Genomic DNA, 23164 nt, shown 5'->3' on the forward strand with positions numbered 1-23164 from the left:
CTTTGGATAGTTGCGTAGCAAAAATGAGATGCTGTATTAATTGACAATTATTGACCAAGTACACAAACTAACAAACGCTTGCTGGTCGCAGAGCAGTGGTTCTTCCGCCGGCGACATAAACGGCGGTGGTACTAGTTAGAAGCACTGGTCGACATGTACGATACAAAAAAAAAAAAAAAAAAAAAAAAAAGAAAAAAAAAAGAATAACAGAAAGATCAAAATATAAAAGGACGGAGATGTGTTTATTATTTATGTTGTTTAATTATACTTGGTGGTAGCTTCCATGAGAGCCCTGCCCCTATCTGTCCAAGTCATGGGGTCTAGACTGGAGGTGTCTAGGATGACATATAGGGTAGCCACAAGGCGCATCAAGACAATAAACACCACATTTCCCACAACAACTAGCACACCAACGACGCCAGCGCCTGTATAAAGTATCTACCTACCTTACCCTTACCATCTGGGAGCGTTATCCCGGTGCCAATTCCTAGCCGACCGCGCCAACCCGCCGATGCAAGCGAAAAGCCGCCTCTCCTGCGCATTCATGAGCGTCCCCTGCGCCGCGTGCGACGCCATCAGATTCTCGTCCAGCCAGGCGCGGAGCTCGCGGTCCGCCTTGCGATCGCGGCAGGGGCCGCAGTTGGCGTCGACCCGGCCGCCCTCGGGGAGGGTCAGCGGCAGCTGCTGCGCGCGCGGAAGGAGCCAGTTGTACTCGCGCACGCGGACGGTGCAGCGGCACTGGCGGTAGAGGAGGCGGAAGCGGCAGAGCGGGCAGGTCGGGTCGAGGCCGTCGTCGTCCTGGTCGCGCATCCAGCGGTCCAGGCAGTGGGATCCGATCATGTGTCCGCAGGGCAGCACCGAGAAGGGCTCGAGGGGCGCGTCGGGGAAGTTGTTGGGCGAGACCCGCGCGGGCACGTCGAGCAGGAAGTGGCAGCACGGGCACTCCAGGTCCAGCAGCACGGGCTCGCCCGTCAGCGGGTCCAGGCCCGAGTCGATGTACGGCGCGACGTCCCGGAACTGCGACGTGTCGGAGAGGATCTTTTGCTGCTGGCGGACGGGCTCTTGGTAGCAGAGATAGAGGTTCATCAGCTCTTTTGGCAGATTCGCCGGGGGTGGTACATACATCTGTCCCTGTGCCTGTAGCTGCGGCTGCAGATGCGGTTGGAGCGGTATGTCAACTACCCTAGAAGGCGGGGCGTGGCTGGGGTCACTCACTTCCTCACGTGGAGGGGCAGGCCTCAGCTCACGGAGGGTTCTTACAGCGGCTGCCCCTCCAGGAACCGTCTCTTCGGGAATCGGGGTCAGATCAACCGTAGGAATAGGAGCCGTTTGAAGAGGAGCAGGCGCCGGCTCTTGAGGGATAGCAATGACTGGCTGAGGTGGCGGGGGTGGTGGGGGCGCTATAGGGGTCGACGGTGGTGGTGGGGGAGGTGGAGGGGTTATAGGGGGTGAAGGTGGAGGCAGAGGTACCAGAGGCTCACTTGCACCTCGTCTATAGTTCGGTGGCAAGGAAGCAGGAGCACTTGTGCTTCGCCTATAGGGTACATGCCACTCTTCCACCGCCGCTTCAGACGTGTTGGTTGCCATTGCTAAGAAGGAGGTGGTGTCCATTGCTTGAAAGGAGGTGGTGTTTATGCCTTTGAACCCTAAGCATATAGTGTTAGGTTCCTGCATATGACCAATGTGAGCCGCAGCCCATGGCTTTATATCGACTGTTGCACAGGGAGAGATAAAGCGGATTGTTTGGCTAGAACGGCTTGGAAGACAAAACCTGACAAGAACAATAGTTACTTGTGCCTGTCAGTCAAATTGACAAGCCACAGGACAAAGACATTGTTCGATACGATTCACATCCAACAACTAACCTGTATATATGCGGAACAACTAAGCAGAGAAATTTTTTGGGACATATTCACCAAGAAGGTAACACATACTTACTTTAAGCAGGTATGATGTTTGCCGATGGGCCTACTTACGCACCCAGTGCCTCGCGCAGCATAGGGGCAATTTGCTTCCGGCTGTTTTTGATGTTTCCTTGGCTCCAGCACCTCCTCCAAATGTCTTTTTCGTCGACGTCAAGGCTGCCGTTATTCCATGGGCTCAAGCCCAGCTGTTCGCTGCATCGCTTCTCAAAGTTCTGAGCTGCCTGGACGGCCTTCTCTAATTGTGCCCATACCAACATCTCTCTCTTGAATTTACCGTCGTTCGATGATGTCGTCAGCACGGCCATGAGCCCCAAGCCCTTCTCCTTGGCCCATTTGCCTATCGCCTCTGCCAGCGCGTCCTCGCCTCCGGCCTTCTTGGCCAGGAAGGCAAAATCCTGGGGTACCGAAGACGTGCCCAGTCGCACACCGGCGTCCTCCCATTCCTTGTAATCCTTGCGTAGAATATCGCGTAATGACAGCGACGTGATATCTTCCTTCAGGTGCGCCACCTCATCATGGAATGCCTTCCTCTCATAGGATCCTAATGAGCCTTTTGAGTTGCTGGCGGCCGTAAGCCTGACGCCGCCATTGAATTTGGACTCGAGGTAAGTTGCAGCGTCCGTATCAAACTCGGTCGTCTTATCCATGTTCTTTAGGTTGGAAGTGTCAATCAAGATGGGGGCAAGACCCAGGTAGGCTAAGTTCGTATCAACTGCCCGGCCTTCTTCGTCGGAAGACAACGACAACGACGATCGACCCAGCGCGTCCCAGGCGTCGCGACATTGCGCCACAACGAGGCTTGCGCAACTCCCGCTCTTCTCGATGACTCGCAACGGGCTGTCCCGGGGCACCTTCTCCTCGTCGGCGTGGTGGTCGATGCACGCCTCGACCTGAGCGCTGTAGAGCTGGGCCAGCTGGCCCGTCAGGGCGTTGTGGTCAACGAGCAGCCAGCGCGTGTCCGCAGGACTCAGGCTCTCCGGCCCTGGTAACTCAGAGAGGGTGATGACATCCTCGGGCGAGGTTCCCGCGCGGCGCAGCACCGAGGTGAACTCGGGGCGCAGAGACAAGTCATCTCGCGGAATGTGACAAAGAGGAATGTGCAATGTGTGCGGTGGCGAATGGGTGCGTAGATAGGCCAGTAAAATGGCCGAGCACAGGGAGTCGAGGTCTAGGGACTAGTCAGACTCAGACTCGACGGCATCAAGGCGATACGAGGCCGGTAGACTTACCAGCCGACTCGTTGCCCACGACGAAGGTGAGAGGCGTTTGTCGTTTGGAGGGCGGGGCGGTTAGTGCTGTACGGGCCCTGGCCAGGAAGGCTTTGACTGACGTTCGGGGTGTCATTTCGTGCCGAGTATTGCTCCCTTTGAGCCCTGCACAAAGAAATCTGGTATGGGAGGGTACGGATTCGGATTTCTGGTTTGGATGATGCTCAATTCACAGTATACTCGGTGTTTGAGCCGTCCGCAGTCCACTAATCGTCAAGCCCTTTGGCCCCGAAGACTTGCATGCCCCACCGCTGGCTGGGGGTGGGAGGCGCACTACGCCTTCACGTGAAAGTGGGCGTATGCCTCCTCTGAACACAACAGAAATCCCGAAGCATGGAGAATGCATCTGGTCAAGTCTGCGATGCTGACAGACCAAAGGAAGGTTTGGAGAATCACTCTGTGTCAGTTGCCTCAACACTAGCCAGACTTTGCGGGTATGGTTCGTTTGCAGACGTAGAGCTATTCATTGTCTCATAACCCAACCTTTACTTACATATTCGTTGCTTTGCGCACTCATCCATGCTCCTCTCCTTGCTCACTTGCATGGAAACAGCTATATTAATCCTTGACTTTATTGACCTTCGAAATGCATTCTGCTAATGATGCATCGCATCTTCCTGCGAACCGCCGGAACGGGTATAAATCATTCCCCGGTCCCCTCATATCGTCATGTGATGAGCCTGACTGCAGAACAATGGACGGGTAGCAACGGTGTTTTTGCCTACGAGCCTACCTTGGGGAATCTCCTATTCTGATCGATCATGCTTTGGTGGTCCGGAAGTAGTTTGCGACCGGCCCAGTGCAACCTACATACATATGACGCCTCATGGCCGCCGAAGGAGAAGACCAATCAATGCGTATACCCGACTAGATGCAGCCCGTACGAATGGATGAATGATTACCAGAGCCCCATATTCTGCTGTGCTGACAGGTGATGTTACACAACCACTTGCTGCCATTGAAGAGCCGGATACTGTCAGAGAAGGGAGCCATGGCGCGCTTGCGTATAGAATGCAACCCCCATAACGGCCCCATCCAATCATACGTACCGAGTATGCGTATGCATTGCGTCGATTGGCATCGCATTTTCCGGATATGGCGATGCCATGCAGTTCTGGAGAATTATATGCATCTCCCCAGAGCCGAGAGTGCGGAGTCCGAATGCCCCTGTGTTGGGGGTCATATATCCGCCTCATGCTCTTTAAAGCAGAGGGACGGGGTCGTTGGGAGGGGTTTGGGAGCTCGTTTTCCATTTTCATACTGCCACAGCAGGTTGTAGTCTATAATTGCCTATCATGACGAGTCTATGGTTTCTTTCCGTGCTTGTAGCACTGGGTTACGTGCTCACGAAGTTGTTGCGAATCGGTAAGCACCAGACACGCCTCATCTAACAATGGTTTTCTTGAAGTGAAATGCGTGCTGACGCCGAGATTCAACAGGCCGCAGACCTCCAGGCTACCCCCCCGGGCCTCCTACCGTGCCCTTACTCGGAAACCTACACCTCATGCCTAAAGAAAATCCACATTTGCAGATGAAGAAGTGGGCAGAGGAATACGGGTTAGACCAAGATACATGCTGTCGGGCAATACTTGTGGACTTAGCTAACCGTTGGCAGTCCTATCTTCTCCTTGATGCTTGGGACCCAGGCGACGATTGTGCTCAGTTCAGATCAAGCCGTCAAGGACTTGCTCGATAAGCGAGGAAGCATCTATAACTCCCGCCCGGACTTGTACATAGCGAGAATCGTGAGCAACAACCATCGAATGCTCTTTATGGTATGGTTGTCTCTCACCCGTCCCCCAAACCCACGGAAAGCGACTTACTTTGGGGGCAGCATGGAGAGCGGTGGAGAGTTATCCACAAGCTCTTCCATGTCATTTTGAATGTCCGGGCTGCCAAAGCCTATGTGCCGTACCAGGATCTTGAGGCCAAGCGGTTGATGTGCGGCCTTCTGGATGAGCCCGATCTATGGATTGATCACGTTCGCCGCTTTACCACCTCTCTCGTCACGCAGATGATCTACGGCTTCCGAACAACCAGTATCCACGATCCACAACTGAAGCGCCTCTACGATGTTGTTGACGAGTTTGTGCCGACTATAGGCTCTACGGGGGCTGCTCTATTTGATCTATATCCAATCCTAAGAAAATTTCCGGACTGGATGCTTCCGGCAAAGAAAAAGGCCAAAGTTCAGCATGCAAATGAAAAGCAGTTATTCCTTGATCACTGGACCGCGTGTAAGGAGCGAATCAATAACAAAACCTCACTGGTAAGGACTGCCCGCATCTATTCCTCCGCACCAGTCTGATTGCTCACTTATGTACCACAGCCATGCTTCGGGGTCGATGTCTTCAATGCCCAAAAAGGGGGCGACTTCTCGGACGATGAAGCTGCTTACGTTGCCGCCACCATCCTTGAGGCTGGCTATGATACCACAGCCAATACTATAATGGGATTCATAGAGGCAATGATACTATATCCAGACACCCAGAAAGCAGCTCAGGAAGAGCTTGATCGTGTTTGCGGTGGAAGAATGCCCGTGATCGATGACGCGCCAAACCTGCCGTACATTCGAGCCATTGTCAAGGAGACCCTGCGATGGATGCCCACGGCTATTCTGGGGGTACCCCACTGTGCAATGAGGGACGATGATTACATGGGCTACAAGATACCGAAGAATGCCTCCATGGTAACAAACGTGTGGTAAGTGGTATACTCTGGAGATGCCCGGTGCTGTCTGAGTGGCCATCTAATAAGATTCTACTTACAGGGGCATCCACCGAGACCCCAAGCGCTACGCCCACCCCGACATATTCGACCCCACGCGCTACCTGGGCGACGACCAGATCGCCGCCGAGGCCGCCGCCAACCCCGACGTGTCCAAGCGAGACCATTTCGTGTTCGGGTCCGGACGCCGAATCTGCGTCGGCATGCACACGGCCGAGCGCTCCCTGTTCCTCGCCATGTCCCGGATCCTCTGGGCCCTGCGCGTCGAGAAGGCGGTCGGCCCCGACGGCCGCGAGATCACGCCGGACCCTGCGAGGCTGTCGCAGGGGTTTTTTGGTCCACCCCGAGCCGTTCCCCATGAAGCTGACGGCGCGGAGTGCAGAGCGTGCGCAGACGGTCCGGGAGGAGTGGGGGCGCTGCGAGACGTTGCTCGATGCCAATCAGCAGTGGAAAGCGGTGCCCGAGGGGATGAAGTTCTCGGCTTCTGCTTCAGAGTAAGACTCATTGGGTCTAATGAAGTTGAATGGCCCTCTGCGGGAAAGGAGGGTGTACTGATATTTGGCTGAATGGCTTGGAGGACTGGAGCTTACAATTCCAACATGTACACAAGATTGTATATATGGCAAGACTGAACAACAACGGCCAGGGCCACGGGTTCCGTTGTCGGTCTAATGATTGACTGTCAATGGGATTGTGGCATATACTTTTGCAGAGCAGGCCAATGAAATAATGTAGTCTTTAATTTGATCTTGACTAACTAAAAGACAGGGGGTGACGGTTCGTTCGTTCCTACTTGGTGGACGACTACTTATAAGGTCCATGTTAACCCGCTTATAATGCATCGGATCTGGCATAAAGGGACACAATGGAAACACTATACGAGGTGGCTAGCCACCGCGAGAAAGCCCCCGGTTGAGAGATCAATGATGATATCATCGTAGCACCCCATTGGCCTCGTTTTCTGAAGAATTCATTTTGCGATACTCGGCAATCTAGTACCAAGCATACGAAGGCACTCGTTGCTCGATCTCGACTCCACGACTCCGCCGTAGCGTCACAGAGAAGGATGCGACCTACATTAGGCAATATAGCGCCACACCACGGCAGGAAAGGTTTCCTATTGGCGCGACTAACTCGGCCGTGTCTTGCAACTTGATCAATACCCCATACTGCGCCAACTGTGTAGGCTGCCAATCTTGCTATGCCCCAAACTCGCCTGTTTTCTCCGCCTGGATCGTAACATGAAGTAATGAATTCTCAGCGTAGCAATCGACTCGCCCCCCTGCAACCACTATAAAGGGCAACGGATGGTGGCGAGCCGTTCCTGCCAAGACCTTAACTTGCATTTCCCCGCGAATAAACCAAGCTTGCCTGGAGAGAATCATACGCCCCAACAACACGAGTCAACGATAACTTGCCATCTCGATGTGGCTTAGACACTCACTTTTTAGATAGAGATGATGGGTATAAGAGTCAAGCATGTCTCTTTTAGACAACATGCATTCCAACGTATCTATACCTGGCTACATCACCACGGACTAAAATCTTGCCATGGCTCCCACCCTGGTCCAAGTCACCATTGCCACGTTGTTGGCTTGTGTCCCCTTTACAACGGCGCAGTGGGATGCGTCACGGTTTGCTTGGTATAGCAGCGATGCCGGCAACGACTTCGCATCTGCTGTCCCCATTGGCAATGGGCGACTGGGCGCCGCCATCTACGGCACGGGGGACGAGAAGATCTCCCTCAACGAGAACTCCATTTGGAGCGGGCCGTGGCTGGATCGTGCCAACCGCAACTCCAAGAATGCCCTGAACAACATCCGGTCTCAACTGACGAGCGGCGACATCACCGGGGCCGGCCAAGCAGTCCTCCAGAACAGTATGTCGGTCCTGTATATTATTTTCCTCGTACCTTATGAAGTATCTGTCTTCTGACGATTGTGAAGTGGCTGGAAACCCCAATTCGTGCCAGCAATACAACCCCTTGGGTGATATGACAATCTCTTTTGGGCACGGTAACGGAAGAAACAACCTGCTTCGGTACCTTGACACGTATCAGGGCACAGCATTTGTCACGTACAACTACAACAATGTCAACTACACGTGGGATTTCCTTCTTCTCTGTGGATTTGCCCCTATAGCTGACTCTGAGATAGCCGTGAATATGTCGGAAGCTATTCCCACGGCGTGATAGCCATGAGAATGAATGCTAGCCAGGCCGGGAAGCTTGATGTGAAGGTCACCATGTCTCGAGGTCAACACACCACCTCTCAGACGGCCTCGACCTCGAATGATGCGGGCTCGGTACGGCTGAGTGGCAACAGTGGCCAGTCCTCCGGGGCTATTACCTTCTCGTCTGAAGCACGGATAGTAAACACTGGAGGTATGAGCCCATTTTTCCCCAGCAGCATCTGACAGTACTGATGATAGGACCCCCTTTTCCCAGGAAGCGTCAGTAGTGACGGCCGTTCAATTATAGTCACCGGGGCCACGACGGTGGACATTTTCTTCGATGCTCGAACATCGTACCGTTACTCCAGCCAGGACGCGTGGGAGTCTGCTTTGCAGACTAATCTAGACGCAGCTACCAAAGCTGGATATGCCGCCGTACGCGAAGCCTCTATCAGAGACAATACTGCCCTCACCGGAAGGGTCAGCCTCAACCTGGGGTCCTCCGGCTCCGCTGGCAGCACGGATACCAAAACGCGCCTTTCAAATTACAAGCGAAATGCCAATGCCGACCCCCAGTTGGCTACGTTGATGTTCAATTTCGGACGCCATCTCCTAGTGGCTTCGTCCAGAGACACAGGAAACCTGTCACTTCCAGCCAATCTTCAGGGCCTCTGGAACAAGGATTTCTCTCCCTCGTGGGGAAGGTGAGTTATCACTCTTGAAACCGGTACCGAATTGCAATCTCTGACAATTGGAAATGTATAGCAAATACACGGTAAGAACGCGAACTGGTATGCAGGAGTTAAATGACCATTGACTGACTCGGAATTATAGATCAACATCAACACCGAGATGAACTACTGGCCGGCCGAGGTGACCAACTTGCAGGAGACGCACAAGCCCCTTTTCGACCTCATCAGGGTGGCCAAGGCCCGCGGCCAGACCATGGCCAACGTCATGTACGGCTGCAACAACGGCGGCTTCGTCTTGCACCACAACATCGACCTCTGGGGGGACGCGGCGCCTGTCGACTACGGCACGCCCTATACCATGTGGCCGATGGGCTCGGCCTGGCTCGCGCTGCACACCATGGAGCACTACCGCTTTACGGGCGACCGGGCCTTCCTGCGGGACGAGGCCTGGCCCATCCTGCAGAGCGCGGCGCAGTTCTACTACTGCTACCTGTTCGACTGGGACGGCTACAAGACGACGGGCCCAACCCTCTCGCCCGAGAACCCCTTCGTGGTCCCCGGCGACATGCGCACCGGCGGCCGCACCGAGGGCGTCGACATCAGCGTGCAGATGGACAACTCGCTGCTGACCGAGCTCTTCACCGCCGTCCTCCAGACGTGCCAGGCCCTGGGCCTGACCGGGCGCGACTGCACCGACGCGCAGAGCCACCTGTCCCAGCTGCGCCCGCCGTCCGTGGGTTCCTATGGTCAGATGCTCGAGTGGCGGCGCGAGTACGGCGAGGGGGAGCCAGGCCACCGGCACATGTCGGCCATCTGGGGCCTGTACCCGGGCTCGCACTTCGCGCCGCTCAACTCGTCGGAGTGGGCGGCCGCCTCGCGCAAGCTCGTCGACCACCGCATGCAGGCCGGGTCGGGCAGCACGGGCTGGAGCCGGACCTGGGTCATGAACCTGTACGCGCGCCTGCTCGACGGCGGCAAAGTCTGGGAGAGCGCCGTGGCCTTCCTGCAGCGCTACCCCTCGCCCAACCTCTGGAACACCGACAGCGGGCCCGGCTCCCCCTTCCAGATCGACGGCAACTTCGGCTTCACCTCCGCCGTCGCCGAGATGCTCCTCCAGAGCCACAACGTCGTCCACCTCCTGCCCGCGCTGCCGTCCGCCGTCGGCACCGGTTCCGTGACGGGTCTCGTGGCCCGCGGCGGCTTCGTGGTGGACATGGCCTGGTCCGGCGGCAAGCTGACGCGCGCGACGGTGACCTCGCGCATCGGCGGCACGCTGGCGCTCCGCCTGGCCGGCGGCTCTCCGTTTTCGGTCAACGGGACTGCATACAGCGGGCCCCTTTCGACGACGGCGGGTGAAGTATTCGAGATCACCCCTTAAGTTCAACTAAGCCGCGTCATGGTACCGACCTGTCTGTGCTAGTTTTTGGACTTGGGTTTATCCTAATGGTTTACGGGCCAACAACGGCTTGTTTAAAGTGCCTCAACGGTGGGCAGAATGGATGCCTCTTTCTATCTGTGTGGTACCGGGGTGCCCTGTCTAATGTAATCCTAGGCCCTGTTCAATATATCGTTTAACTGGGCTTGAGCCCGTTCTGTTGTATTTAAGTGCCTCTCGTAGCAACCGTCTATTTAGGAACTACATGCTTGCCCGTTTCCTCCACCTCCACCGTCATTCCCACCCCTATCCATGTCTCCAGATCATCGCCGCTGAGTCCCTTGTCGAAAAGGGGGATCGACTGCAAGCCCAAGCACCCCTTAAGCGGAGCGCCCTCGTCCACGTTGCGCACCTTGCGCAGTGTCCGGTCTGGCTCCGAAGCATGGCGCGTGCCGTCTGCGGGGTCTACATTGGGCAGCTTGCAGCGCGTGGTGCGACAGGCGACATGGAATCGCACCGGGTTGAAGAGTCCGGAGCTGCCAGACTTGAGGCAGATATTCTTCCAGGTTTCTTCTTCGTACGCAGGGACGCCGGTGACTATTGCAACCATTGGTTAGACATTGCGACTCGAAGACGAACCTCTCTCTTTTCAACTGGTTGTAATCAAGAGGTACTTACGGATTATGTTGGGTCTGAACCTCAAGACATCCAACTTCCCGAGTCCAGCATCTTTGGGTATCTCGGTGCCGAACTTCTGGACACTGCTGAGGTTCTGAACGTTCACAGGGTACTGTCGATATGCGTGTTAGCCTTCGAATTCATCATCATCATCATCATGGAATACCGGCTCCGGGGTGCAAACTTACGGCATCCTGGAAACCCGTGACTGGCTGGTAGCCTGCGGACTCTTTGCTCGGCGCGCACTCATGCACCTCCCTCAACGCCGCGGGATCGAGCCGGAACAGACCCAGCCTGTTGCTGACGCCCAGGTAGAGGCGCAGTTCCTCCGGCAGGTCCTTCTCTAGATTGAGCGCGCGAACGCGCTCCTTCCAGATCCGGACGTTCTCGTACGTGTAGCCGCGCTCCTCGATCTCCGGCGCCGAGGGGAAGTCCACCGGCAGCAGCACCTCGCGCTGGGGCTCGGCCCGCAGGCCGCCCGCCAGCTTGGCGCCCGCCAACGCGACCCAGCCGCGCCAGCCGCTCTCGCGCCAGGGGAAGCGCAGGATCATCCAGGTCTCGCGGTCCGACTTGGCGTTCAGGCCCTGGCGGCGCAGCTTCATCTCGTCCGGGAGCCAGAGCTCGACGACGACGGTGGCGAGGCGGGCGAACTGGCGCTGCGTGATGAAGTCCCAGCATTCCTCCTCGTCGCCGCCGTTCGCTTTGCCGCCGCTGGCATCGGCCACGGGGGCGGGAAACGGGCTCCGCAGCTGCGCGAACGTGTAGGTGCGGTCGTGCTGCAGGCCGTGCGGCAGCACCTTGCTCTTGCCCAGCTCGATGCCCTTGCACGACTTGACCGGGTAGATGACGAGGCTCTGGACGGTGGCCGGCTGCCCGTCGCGCTCCGCCTGCGCCGCCGCCGTGTGTTGCTTCTTCAGGTTGCTCTTGGCGGCGCCGAGGCCCGCCAGCGAGTGCGTCTGCAGCAGGGCGTCGCTCTTCTGCAGCGGCACGGGCGGCAGGATCAGGACAATGGGTATGAGGAAAGCCAGGATGGTCATTCCCAGCATGAACACGCCATTAGCATCCAAATTCAGACCCTTGAGGTCTATCAGTCCAGCCATGATTAGGAACCCCTGTGGTCCGTCCGCCGACACCGGAATCTCGGGATAATGAAGTACTGTAGAGTAGGAGGAATTTGCTTGAGAATTACGAAGTTTGGCAGGCCGTTAATGTAATCGTCACCAATTGACATGTATATATAGAAAAGTTCAATATTATCATTGCGTTTTGTATTTCGTTATAATTTTTTTTGGCACTGACGCCGGATGACACGACTCGCGAGGGAGAGCGCGAAGATGCGACTCTGAAACGCCCCTTCCACACAGGAGCCCGAGGACCGCTCCACTAATGTGCTGATTCCCTAAACACCGTCGTCCGACCCCGTTTAACAAGACACAGTCACGTGACGGACTTGCCTCCTGTCTCCCATGTTAGAAACAGAAATGACCCGGTCGCAAGGATTGAATGGTTCGTTTGGAAACACTAGGTTAGGGGGACGGTCTATCATCAGTGTTCAATGTTGGTTGTTCTTTCCAGGTATGTAAGAAGCAGCGATCCCGGCGGTTTCCTTGGCTTTTTTTTTCTTTGACAAAAGTCCAAAGCCAGCTGCAATAGGTGATAGGCTAGGTACTAACAGCCGCTACTGTTTCTTGGGCTAGGCCTTATTCCGGGGACAGCGGCGGAAAGAGTAAAGAAGCACACACCAGACCGAAGTCACGGTATGATTGGAGCGCATCTCGGACTCGAGATCTTCGAGATTCAGCTTGCTGCGTGTTTGACCAATCGCAAAATACGAGACCTCCAAAGAAGAAGAGGGAGGGGAAAAAAAAAAAAAAAAAAAAAAAAAAAAAAAAATCAAAAAGCAATTAGTAGCTTGCCATGGTCCGCCGGGGACGAAGGAGTCAGTCTGAAATGATTTCTGGATTCGGTCTGTCCCGCCGGGTATTATTTTGGACGGTCACCCGCAGTGCCGCAACCCGTTCAGCCTGAGCCGGTAGACTCGTGGAACTGTATCTTGTCATCCGCTAGGTTGGTAAACTGACCGCCGGTTTGGAGATTCTTGGGTTGCAGCCTGTCCGTTTTGATCGAGGTGGGAAGGGACCGGTCGGCAGCCCGCCTGCAGCTTGGGAAACATGGTGTCCATGTATGTTGTCATGTCCCAATCCAGCCCTGGATACGACGCCTGGTAGCATACGAGCATCCCAGTGGCACCCTGCCCAGAACTAAATAGTCAGGGCGACCCGTTGAGCGGCCTGCTGGACTACTTCTTCGAGTTCAGGAAGGCCCAGGATGGGAGGGAGGTATCCGGGGCCTACATGTTTGCGTGGCATTCAGGTAGATTAATTCCGGTAGGCCTGCCGTCACCCGTAGTAGGCGTCCGGCTTATGGTAGGTTGCATTGGATCGTCTCGATCTGCATGCAGCAATTGAAAGAAGTTCATCGAGTATCTCGACGGCCGTGTCTCAGCTAGATGATGATCCGACACGATATACGGAAATCCACACAATGCGATAGTCGCTGTAAAGCTCCTCTGATACTGTAAGCTACAATGGATAGCATAATTGATGCTGAAGGCGACGGTGGTTGTGTCAATGGGTGTTTGATGTAGGTAGATACGATAGCTCCTTTGAGTCGCCGCACCTGAAATGCAGTATAGTAGCGGAGTACCTGGCCGTCACAGAGGCCGTCGTGGGCCAGGGGAGCACGCACACAGGCACACAGAGGCAGGTAACACACCCATGGGGTGGATTGGCTGTTGATGGTTATTTTCCGGATGCAACCAAAGAAACGTGCCAGAGCCTCGCACAGAGAGGGACAAGACAGCCAGTTTTTGAGGTATCTTCCGACTGGATGAGGATGCTTATTTCTCAACGGACATATCGGCGCGAATGACACTCCGAACTAATGCCAGGCCTCTGCAGAGAGAGAAATGAGCTTTGACCTCCCCATATTGTTGATCGCATACATTGCTGTACATGTGGATGGTACTCAAGGTAGGGAGGGACCCAGCAGGTATGGTGTGCTATCGTTGCAGTGCTTTGACGGAACCAGAAACTCCCACGAGCAGTCTGCAGGTCCTGATTAGCTGCCCAGGAGTCTTTCTCTCTCTGTGTTTCTCTCGTGTCACCAAGATTGCCAATAATGACTGTACTATAGCCTCCATGCTGTCCTCCCGTACAGCTACGTAGCGTGCGGAATGAGCAACGACTCATGCTTACTCTACTTACCTATTCGCGTCCATGATCGCAGATAGTCCGATGCGACCAGTACCAAAGCCGTCGGCGTCGGAAATCTGCCGCTGTCCCGGCAGATACTCAGCATTTCCTCGGCATTTTGCTGGCTCCGAAGTCTAGCTCGGCGCCGTCACTTCATGGCCCATCCATAGGCCCTTCTTTGTGATATGATACCTGCTAGCTGGAAAAGAAAAGATTGTGCAGGGACTGGGCCGGTCCACCTTCACACAGTCCGATTCCCAAGTATTACTCGGGAAATCGGGTACCTTTCAAGACTGCAGTGGTGACTGCGCCTAAGCTCTCGGGTTAGATAGAGGCTGAAGGGGTTGCGCCGTTGCGCCTCGACCGCGAACTTGCACGACCCAAGATGCTGGTCCAGACAGAACTAATAATAGACACACTATCGGTCCCGTTTGGCAAAAAGGTGTTTTCCTGACTTGTCTGCCTACATACACATGTGCATACATACAGTCAAGAAGTAGGGAGGGAAGTGCTTAGAACATGTACCTTCCCCTCCCTCCTTCCTGTACTGCAAAATGCAACCTGACTGTTCTAGCCATATTCTTTCTTCTGGGAGCTTGGTGGAGCTGGGAGCTGCACGCCCTCCAGAATCCACCCCTCCGACGGATATCGAGGAGGAGGTTCAAGGTTAGGTATTGCTCTATGAGAAAGCAAAATTACAGCGCATCATCCGCAGCTACTGCAAGATAGGTACAACCCAACCACTACCAGGTATGCTGTGGGGTTGCTATGCGCATCCCCTCTCACCCGGGAGCAAGCATGTGCTTATTTGCAGATGTGTATCGTACCTTCCTTGGCTTGTAGTAGTCTAGGCACAACCCATCCCAATCAACCCCAACTAACACTTTACCTAAATATGTACACTGATCTTTGCTGTCATTCTCACCTCGGATGCGTTTCAGATATCGGGGATCACAAAACGGGAAGTGTGGCCATTGAGCCGCCTGGACACCGAGCTATAGCCCATACACGCTCTGGGATCAAGCAGGGGCAGGGGACGAGAAAGCCAAACGGAAGCCCCTCTCTTTCTCCGTTTGCGCTTTCCCTCCCCCCCCCCCCCCCCAGCTCAGAACCCAGCTGTCAAAATCTAGAGATCGCCCTGAGCATATCCTCCTAGTACGTGCAGTAGTCTTTCGTAGCGGCCACTGTGGGATTTTGGAGAGCAATTTCCCGGCCTCTTGGTTGTTGGACGAGCAGGCAACCTCATCACCTCCGGCAGGTCGGAAATTTTGACTCGGACAAAACGGCGGCAGTACGCCGTCAAAATGGGACCAAGGACAGACACCTGTCATCTGCTAAAAAGTCTAAGCTAAGACACCTACCTGCATAATAGCATATACATATCTAGAGGCATGTACCTGTAATGGCTGATTGGAGAAGGGAGGGAACAGGCAGGAGGCCAAGAGGCATGCACACTACCTACTGTAGGTGACCAGGCTCAATGCACCAAATTCGAACAGTCGGAGTTGGTGAACCCCACACTCATTCAAGTCTTGCATGGGCAGCGTAGCAGCAAGCAGCAAGCGGCGGCGGCGGCGGCAGGGTCGTATGTACTCCTTACCTACAGCATGTGGGCAAATAAATAGAATCACACCTTCACTTGAGATGGCGCCCGGACCCATAGGCCCGGGAATCTGTTCCGCTCTTGAGTATTGCTTTTCTGCTTTTCTTCCTCAGCGTATGGTAGAGCGAATGCGTGCCTGCATGTAGCCTATGGCGCTCCCGTTTCTTTTCTACATTCATAGGCGTCAATGTACCTGTCGTCACATCACATGCATATCACTGCCCTAGAGTCAGTTTACCTGGCCGAGGATGTAGGGGGAGGGGGGGCAAAACGAAATTATATGTATCATTGAGCTACTCAAAAGCAGTAAGATGTAGGTACTTGCGAATCTGCCAAGTACCTAAGCTTGTCATGATCCGCAAACAGCGTGGTATGTGGATGTAACCCATGGTGGTTAACTCGGTCGGTAAGAGCCGCAGAAAACCAGACACCAGACGGAATTCACCGTGTTGAAACGACGACACTAACAAACTACTAGTCTTCCTTGAGCCATACCTGCTGAGATATACCTAGAAACACCCTTTATGAACATCATTTGTTTCGAGGGCTGCCTCGGTGCTGTTTCCCCGTGAGCTCGTTCTATGCATACGTGTAGATGTAGTCGCATGATGGGACTCGAGATAGCCAATTATTACCACCCAACAAAACTTTAGCATTGTCGTACGACCACGCATAGACGTCATATCCACAGCCGAAAATGGATTGCCGGGGCAGTAGCAATGGCCATCAGCCTGGATACCAGCTACAGCCTATCATCCAATAGAGGACGGCCTTTTCTTGTAGCCGATCACTCTTTGGCACCAGTGACCTCGGCCAGACCCTACCTAAGGAGGACGGACACGACTCAACCCAGGAGACACTATGGGTTTGACTGGATGTCGCCGGTTTCCCATTGCCTCCATCATAACCTTTTGGGCGGATGATGCGCTCGGTGGAAAAGACAGCTGGGTTATGTGACATGAGACATGCATCAATGTCTGGTTCATCATGAGCACCCTGACGCGAAACAGCCGCGTTCTCTGTACAAGTAAAGGCCTGGGAGTGTGGATGTGGAGAGCCAAGACATTTGAGGGGTGACAAGTCCCACGTGTGGAGGAAGCGGCTGATATTCCATCCATGATGTAGTGGAGTCTAGTGTTCCAGTATTTTGGCGTCAACACTTTTTTCCTTCTTTCGTTCTGTGAGTCTGTTCTTTCCCTTTTTTCTGGGGCGGGCAAACCATGACGTCCTACCTGTAACCCCCATTTTGTGCACCAACCGGCTGCGTCACTGCGAGAACCCGATGCACCTGCAAGGGTTGGGGCTCACCAGATGCTTGCTGAGCTATCCACAGCAACCATGCCGCCCTGGAAAGTTCTGCCCTCTGCGCACAATGGATCTGACTATCCGTTGACTTGAAGCCTGGGAGACGCTATCCGGGTCTGCAAACCCAGTGTCCCCGCTACATGGCATGGATATTGATGCATCTGATCACTAGCAGTTTCTACTTGGGGTTGCTCACATAAAGAAAAGTAGACACCGTTGAGAAAAAGCACTACCTACGCTGGCTGCAAGGTGTCTCGTGCATGAGGTAAACCGCCCAGGTCTGTGAGCCGTTCGTCTCATGTATCGGACGACCCTTCAAGCACCCAGAATTGTCTATTCTGGGAAAACGGGTTTCGGTATTCACTGCCAGAAACACTAGCACCAATACGACCTAATCAATACTATTTGATGCATGTATGTTCTGTAAGAAGTACCTAGGCTATACTGAGTCGAGGTTTTCTAGCAGACCTCTGTATTTCATCTGTGGAAGGTTTATGTGCAACCCGTATGCGATGCGTGTAGGTTATGTAGTGAAATCTCCCTTCTTTCAGTGGTACCCTACCTGACGAACCTACCAATCCTTGTAAAAGATCGATCTACACAGTACATACGTCGTGCTATCATCCACTTCGGGCTGAGCCATGCTGCTGCCCACTGTCCATCCAGCCCAGCAGCCCTGGCTTGGTGCATGGGTTCCAGAGCCAGCCAACCAACAAGACACGGTAATCAGTTTTCGTCCTCGGGGGGGGTAGAAGATTTTGCTTTTCAGGAATGCGTTTAGTCAGATCTCATTCAGCAGCAGCTTAGTCTCTTGCGGCGCACAGATGATCATGCAGGTTGCACGCCTCATTATGTATTAGTCTGAGCGCACCAAGCACGTATACTACTAGAAAACCCCAGGCATCGGGTGGGCTGGGATTAGCTGCAACACGGCATGGGAACTGGGAAAGAACAAGCGGAGACTATATACTTGGAGCAAAAGCTAGGCCGATGTTGCGATATATGGCCGGCGACGCGCTGACAGAACATTCCACATACAGTACTGTGCTGTGCTGTACTGATGCTAAACTGACTTCCAAGACTGGGCACTGGAGCCGTCTCGCAGGCCCTGACCTTGGAACTAATTGGACGGCCGGGCAGCTATCCGCCGAGACTTTGACCGGCTGCAAGGATTTCCACCCCATCATTGAACGACGACTGCAAACATGACATGCTACTCTCTGCACTACCTGCCACTATCGAGATATCCATTTGCCATTGTCGGCGAAACGTCTCAGCTAATTACCCACAGCCTTATCATGCCTCACGGGTTCTTCCGCGAATTCTCGTCTGCTTGTGCTTTCTTTTCTCAGCTAACAGTTGATCAAACCGCATGAACAGCAAGACAGTCTTCGAGATCCCTGTCAGTAACACCACCCCAAAACCTCCCCACCACTACAGTAGGTCCAGACTTGTGGATGCCCGGGCCTGGGATGAAGACCCCCGGTCTCTGCTGCCGCGATCTTATCTCACTGCTGGCGTTCTTTGTACTAGCTGGCACGGGTGGCGGCAGCAGGACCTGTTCGTGCGCCGCCGCAGGTTCCAAGGGATTCCCCCATCAAAGGCTGGGCAGGAGGACCACAATATCGCATCAACCCACATGGGAAGGGCGTTCAATTAGCGGCCAGAGCTGGAAAAAAAAAAGAAGAGAAGGGGGAAAATACATCCCCTGCCAAGTCCGTACATACATTGATACTTCTTCTTCCTTCCCGGACCAGTCCTAGGCCGTGCGTGTGCTCCCTGCGGCAACAATACTTCTACTACAAGACCTAGGAACGAAACGGGATCGTATGTAACGGAACAACTCTTATTGCGCCGTCCCACGCCATTGACCTGCTGGGCCTCATCTGGTGCATAGTTCGTTCCCACCGTGCCGTTGGGAATTTCCAGTTTCCGTAATTCGATACCTACATACCTACTCTGGTGATGAATGGCCCTTTTTGACGCATTACGCAGAGTCCCGCTTCGAGTCAAGCTCCAGAGCCGGTAACTCGGTCTGTTTATTTCAACGTTGCAAGCACCCTATATCAGACAAGGTATACCCCAGCATACCTTGTACCCTGTCACTCACCCATTGGAACCTGAAAGGCAGTCAGTTACCGGGCAGCCGCTCTGTTTAGCCCAGTCCATTAACTTAACAATCACCAGTCCTCTGACGATATCCTGCCCGTGTACAACGGCCTGTCTGGACACACCTTCCACCCGCACCCACGCACATCTAACCCCTTCATCCTCGGAGTACAACCGCCTACCTGCGAGCATCTTTTCTAGCGCTGGCCTTCGACTCTGCCTGCATACGCCACTCCTAGGGCATCGTCTCACGTTCTGCTGCCGCAGACACAACCTGCTTATTTCGTGCAAAGCAAAGGCGGGCCCAGCCACAACGTGGTTTTGCGAGAGGCGCCGCGCCCTATATTTGGTTGTCACACCCCCCTTGACCACCAAGCGGAGGTACTACGCATCATAAAGCATCCGCCCATAACGCATTGGTCCCACTGCCTCGTGTGCACAAGACATTCCGGGCTCCTCCATCTCCGTCTGTAACTTAAGGAATCATCTCGGCACACGCACCACAGAGTTTGGGTTTGCCAGGGCAAGCTTGGTGACTGTAACAGTTGCAGGGGTTGGCGTTTCTCTGACGACCTTGTTCGAAATAGCAGCTCCGCTATATCCTACCCTGCCGGTAGATCCTGTGGAAATTGTTCGTTAGATGCGGGTTCTGGTTCCCACGAGAGCAGGCATTCAAGTATAGGATCTAGGGTTCCTTGACAGCTTCGCATCCCGCTCTCGCCCAAGACCCCGTTCGTGGCGGCCAGGTGCGCATGAAATTGATCTGGTAGCACACTGCCTGCAACTCGACCGGTGACCTGATCGAGCCTTCCGTTCAGAAAAACAAGTCTCATCAGCACTTGTCATCGCCTGCCTACCTTTCCTTCTTGCTTGTCAAGGGTCGACTCAGGCGACTTTTATCGCATGACCCGACCTCCAATGGTCTATCACCAGCTATTTTGGATATCTTGCAGCATTCAGACCCCGTGCTAATAAGCCATCGTCGCTCCTCTTTGGCCGACCTTTCCTCCGGACATCAACTAGCCAGCCAGCTAGATACGGCCCAATTTGCATTGCCACGACGACATCTTCAGGCTATATCCAGACTATTCGGACAGCTCATCTCGAACAATTTTCTGGGACCGTTCCTCAGCCATTATACGTCTCAACGTGCACCCAAACCCTATCGAAAGGTTGCAAGGAAAGACGAAACATCGACGTTAGTATCCATTACACCACCCGACGCGGATTTGTCTAACCTCGGGGTTTCGCCTGACTTGGCAATGGACGACTATAATCAGTACATGGCTCCTCAACCAAGGTCCGAAGAAGGCCCTTCTCAGAACTATCCTTCAGATGGCATCCCGCAGTCTCAAATCCCACCAATGCCCATGGGAAGCAATGGGGCGCCTATGGCCAGCTCGTACCAAACTTTAAACTATTTTACCGGATTTCAGGACCCTACGATGTTTCAATCCTCCAAGCCTCCAAGCAACCGCGGTCGGAAGAAGTCGACGCCTGGACTGGAGCATGTCAAACACCGCCGGACCCGGTCAGGATGTTATACATGCCGTAACAGACGAGTCAAGGTACGGCACAGCGTTCACCGACAAGAAATAACCCCGCTGACCGAGGATTAGTGCGACGAAACTCACCCCATTTGTGAAAGTTAGTCTTTTGCCTATCAACGATGAGGTTGTACAAGGACTGACCATATTATATGTAGGATGCCGCAAGGGCAAGAGAGAGTGCACATATCCCGAACAGACATCCGGGAAAGGCTCTTCGGGGCAAGCAAGCTCGAGGGATGGCTCGGGACAAGGAGATAGCCCTGGTACGGCATCTGACGAAGTCGAAGACGAGGGTGAAAGGGACGCCAGGCTCGACACCATCGCGGACGAGGAAGAACCAGACAACAATGGTTTACGACCCCAGCAATCGTTTTCGTCACTGCGAAGAAGAGACACAGCCTCGACGCTGAATCTCCAGAGAGCCGGTGCCCGACACGGTTCCGAGACACCGTCTTTGGATGACACGAAGAGCGCGTCGCCGTCTGTTTCGACCGGAACGAGCGTCAGCTTCGCCACACCCAGTATTCCACCGGACCCCTCAATCCAAGCAGGGCCGTCCGAATGGTCACACTTGCCTCCAGACCTGCAATTCTATCTTCAGTACTTCTGCGACAACATGAGCCACCACAGTTACTGCATGATACTCGATGCCGACGAGTTTTTCATGAAGTACCTGCCCAGTGTCGCAGTGCAAAAAGGCAACGAATCTTTGCTATACGCTCTCGTGGGCTTTGCAGCATACCACCGCACGATTCAGAATCCGAGCGGCAATATCTCCGAGTTTCTTCAATACTACAACAAAAGCGTAACTCTGCTGCTTGAGGCTTTCAAAAAAGGGGGCAAGCAAAATACAGCGACGCTGCTGACGATCTTGCAACTGGCTACAATTGAGGTAAATACAGATTAAACCATGATAGAATTGACGCAGTAATGCTGACATGATTGTCCAGGAATACCTAGGTGATTGGGTCAACCTCAGTGGTCATCAAAAGGCCGCACTGCAAATCTTAACTCAGCTACATACGCCGCAAGGAGTCATGCATTCGTTCGTCTCGAGGACCATTCTGACCTGGTACGTTCGATTCGACGTGTTTGTCGGAATGCTAGGGGGCTACGAAACGCGGCTCCCGAGGGAGTGGTTTTCGGCAACGGTGGACTACCACGAGAGCCAGCGTCACGCTGATCCGGGGGGCATCATTTGGAAGCAAGAAGCTGCCTCGGCTTTATTGCGTCTGATTACCGTCGACATGTCATTTCTGTACGCAAAGGCTAAACGGGGCGAGGTATCCGGTGAGGAGTTTGCGTCCGAATATAACAGCCTAACAGCACAGCTGCATAAGTGGCGCGACAACCTCGATCCCAGCATGGTCGACCCGGCTTATATCGAAACCGATTTCAAGTGGAGGCAGCCTCTCGAAGACGATGACATTGTCGATCCTTATGCGCCGGGCTACCTATATAATGGTCATTTGTTCGCGACGACGCTGCTTTTGGCCGAGTGGCATTCGATTCTTGTCATGCACAAGACTCAAGAGCCGGGAAGGCTTCAGCAGGAACCCACCCAAGAACTTGTTGATCTTTCGATGGCGATCTGCCAGATCTTCGATACCGTCGAAAAGTGGCCCCAAAGGGCATCAGGAACACTGGCAATGCTCCAGGCGTGCTTAGTTATTGCAGCAATCTTTGTGCCGAGGGACCTGAAGCATCATATGTGGATGAGACGCAAGTTTGCCTTGATCGAGAGATCTGGGTAAGTACCTAAACTCCTGCCTTTGCGGCTTTCTTTGCGGCAAACGTGTTACTGACTACATGTTCCCTCAGGTATCTTGCTCCGTTCACCATACGCAGTCGCATGGCGTTGATCTTCCGGGACCCTTCGTGCATCCATTGGTGGATCCCCAATGACGATGGTTTCACCCCAATATTGCAAGAAACGCGAGCTTTCGCAGACGAGCGTAACGGCATCCCCGTTTCTAAGCAAAGTGAGGACGTACGCGATATGGCTTCAGTCTTTGCCAAAATGCGCCTGGATTACGAGGGGGGACAATCACCCACAGCACCGCCCAGTTCTGGCCCGTCCAGCGGGAGCTGAGATATAGAGTCTTGCTGAAACGGCAATTCGCACGACCGTGTTCTTGGATTGGTGGTGGAATCATCCATCTGTCATGTTCCCAAGAGTCGTATGCGAGGATTCTGGCTGCCACTGGAAAACCTCGGTCTACTAAAATCACCCACCGCAACAGCCCACCGTTATATGCCGTTGTTTTGTGGCGTTGATTCGTGCAATATACGGATGCGAATGGGTTCGCAGTGAGCAGCAGGAGAGAAGGCCAATGATAATAACATCAGGTTACATCAGATCACGGGAAGTTGGCTTAGGGTCATACGACGAGATCTGTCTTACAGAGATAACCAGCGGAGGAAGCAAGATCTAAGCTGGTGCGACAGTTCGATGCAGCTCCCCTATGCACGTACAGGGGTCCGAGCCCCCTGCCACATGCCCGTC

The 23164-nt window shown here is 54.1% G+C and overlaps 6 protein-coding genes across 6 annotated transcripts; 3 read left to right on the forward strand and 3 right to left on the reverse strand.

The window, feature by feature from the left end:
- Window positions 1–453: 453 nt before the first annotated feature.
- Window positions 454–1587, reverse strand: PG985_004147 (uncharacterized protein; the record flags this gene model as incomplete). The annotated part of the gene is made up of 1 exon (XM_066823916.1): window positions 454–1587. The coding sequence occupies one exon, from the start codon at window positions 1585–1587 to the stop codon at window positions 454–456; it is 1134 nt and encodes a 377-aa protein (XP_066687076.1).
- Window positions 1588–1972: 385 nt separating this feature from the next.
- PG985_004148 (exopolyphosphatase) lies at window positions 1973–3269 on the reverse strand (the record flags this gene model as incomplete). The annotated part of the gene is made up of 2 exons (XM_066823917.1): window positions 1973–3093; window positions 3155–3269. The coding sequence occupies 2 exons, from the start codon at window positions 3267–3269 to the stop codon at window positions 1973–1975; spliced, it is 1236 nt and encodes a 411-aa protein (XP_066687077.1).
- A 1219-nt stretch (window positions 3270–4488) lies between these two features.
- On the forward strand, window positions 4489–6486 carry PG985_004149 (uncharacterized protein; the record flags this gene model as incomplete). Its single annotated transcript, XM_066823918.1, has 6 exons — window positions 4489–4558; window positions 4633–4750; window positions 4809–4968; window positions 5028–5462; window positions 5523–5896; window positions 5964–6486. 6 exons carry the CDS (start codon window positions 4489–4491, stop codon window positions 6484–6486), a joined length of 1680 nt encoding a protein of 559 aa, XP_066687078.1.
- Window positions 6487–7471: 985 nt separating this feature from the next.
- On the forward strand, window positions 7472–10162 carry PG985_004150 (uncharacterized protein; the record flags this gene model as incomplete). The annotated part of the gene is made up of 6 exons (XM_066823919.1): window positions 7472–7799; window positions 7867–8023; window positions 8077–8303; window positions 8367–8796; window positions 8858–8867; window positions 8927–10162. The coding sequence occupies 6 exons, from the start codon at window positions 7472–7474 to the stop codon at window positions 10160–10162; spliced, it is 2388 nt and encodes a 795-aa protein (XP_066687079.1).
- A 247-nt stretch (window positions 10163–10409) lies between these two features.
- On the reverse strand, window positions 10410–11937 carry PG985_004151 (uncharacterized protein; the record flags this gene model as incomplete). The annotated part of the gene is made up of 3 exons (XM_066823920.1): window positions 10410–10756; window positions 10838–10949; window positions 11026–11937. 3 exons carry the CDS (start codon window positions 11935–11937, stop codon window positions 10410–10412), a joined length of 1371 nt encoding a protein of 456 aa, XP_066687080.1.
- An 8433-nt stretch (window positions 11938–20370) lies between these two features.
- PG985_004152 (uncharacterized protein) lies at window positions 20371–22750 on the forward strand (the record flags this gene model as incomplete). Its single annotated transcript, XM_066823921.1, has 5 exons — window positions 20371–20676; window positions 20728–20755; window positions 20814–21550; window positions 21609–22408; window positions 22480–22750. 5 exons carry the CDS (start codon window positions 20371–20373, stop codon window positions 22748–22750), a joined length of 2142 nt encoding a protein of 713 aa, XP_066687081.1.
- Window positions 22751–23164: the final 414 nt, after the last annotated feature.

This window comes from Apiospora marii (assembly GCF_038362585.1).
Source record: "Apiospora marii strain CBS 49790 chromosome Unknown utg000003l_segment0_segment0, whole genome shotgun sequence".
NCBI classification, from domain to species: domain Eukaryota; kingdom Fungi; phylum Ascomycota; class Sordariomycetes; order Amphisphaeriales; family Apiosporaceae; genus Apiospora; species Apiospora marii.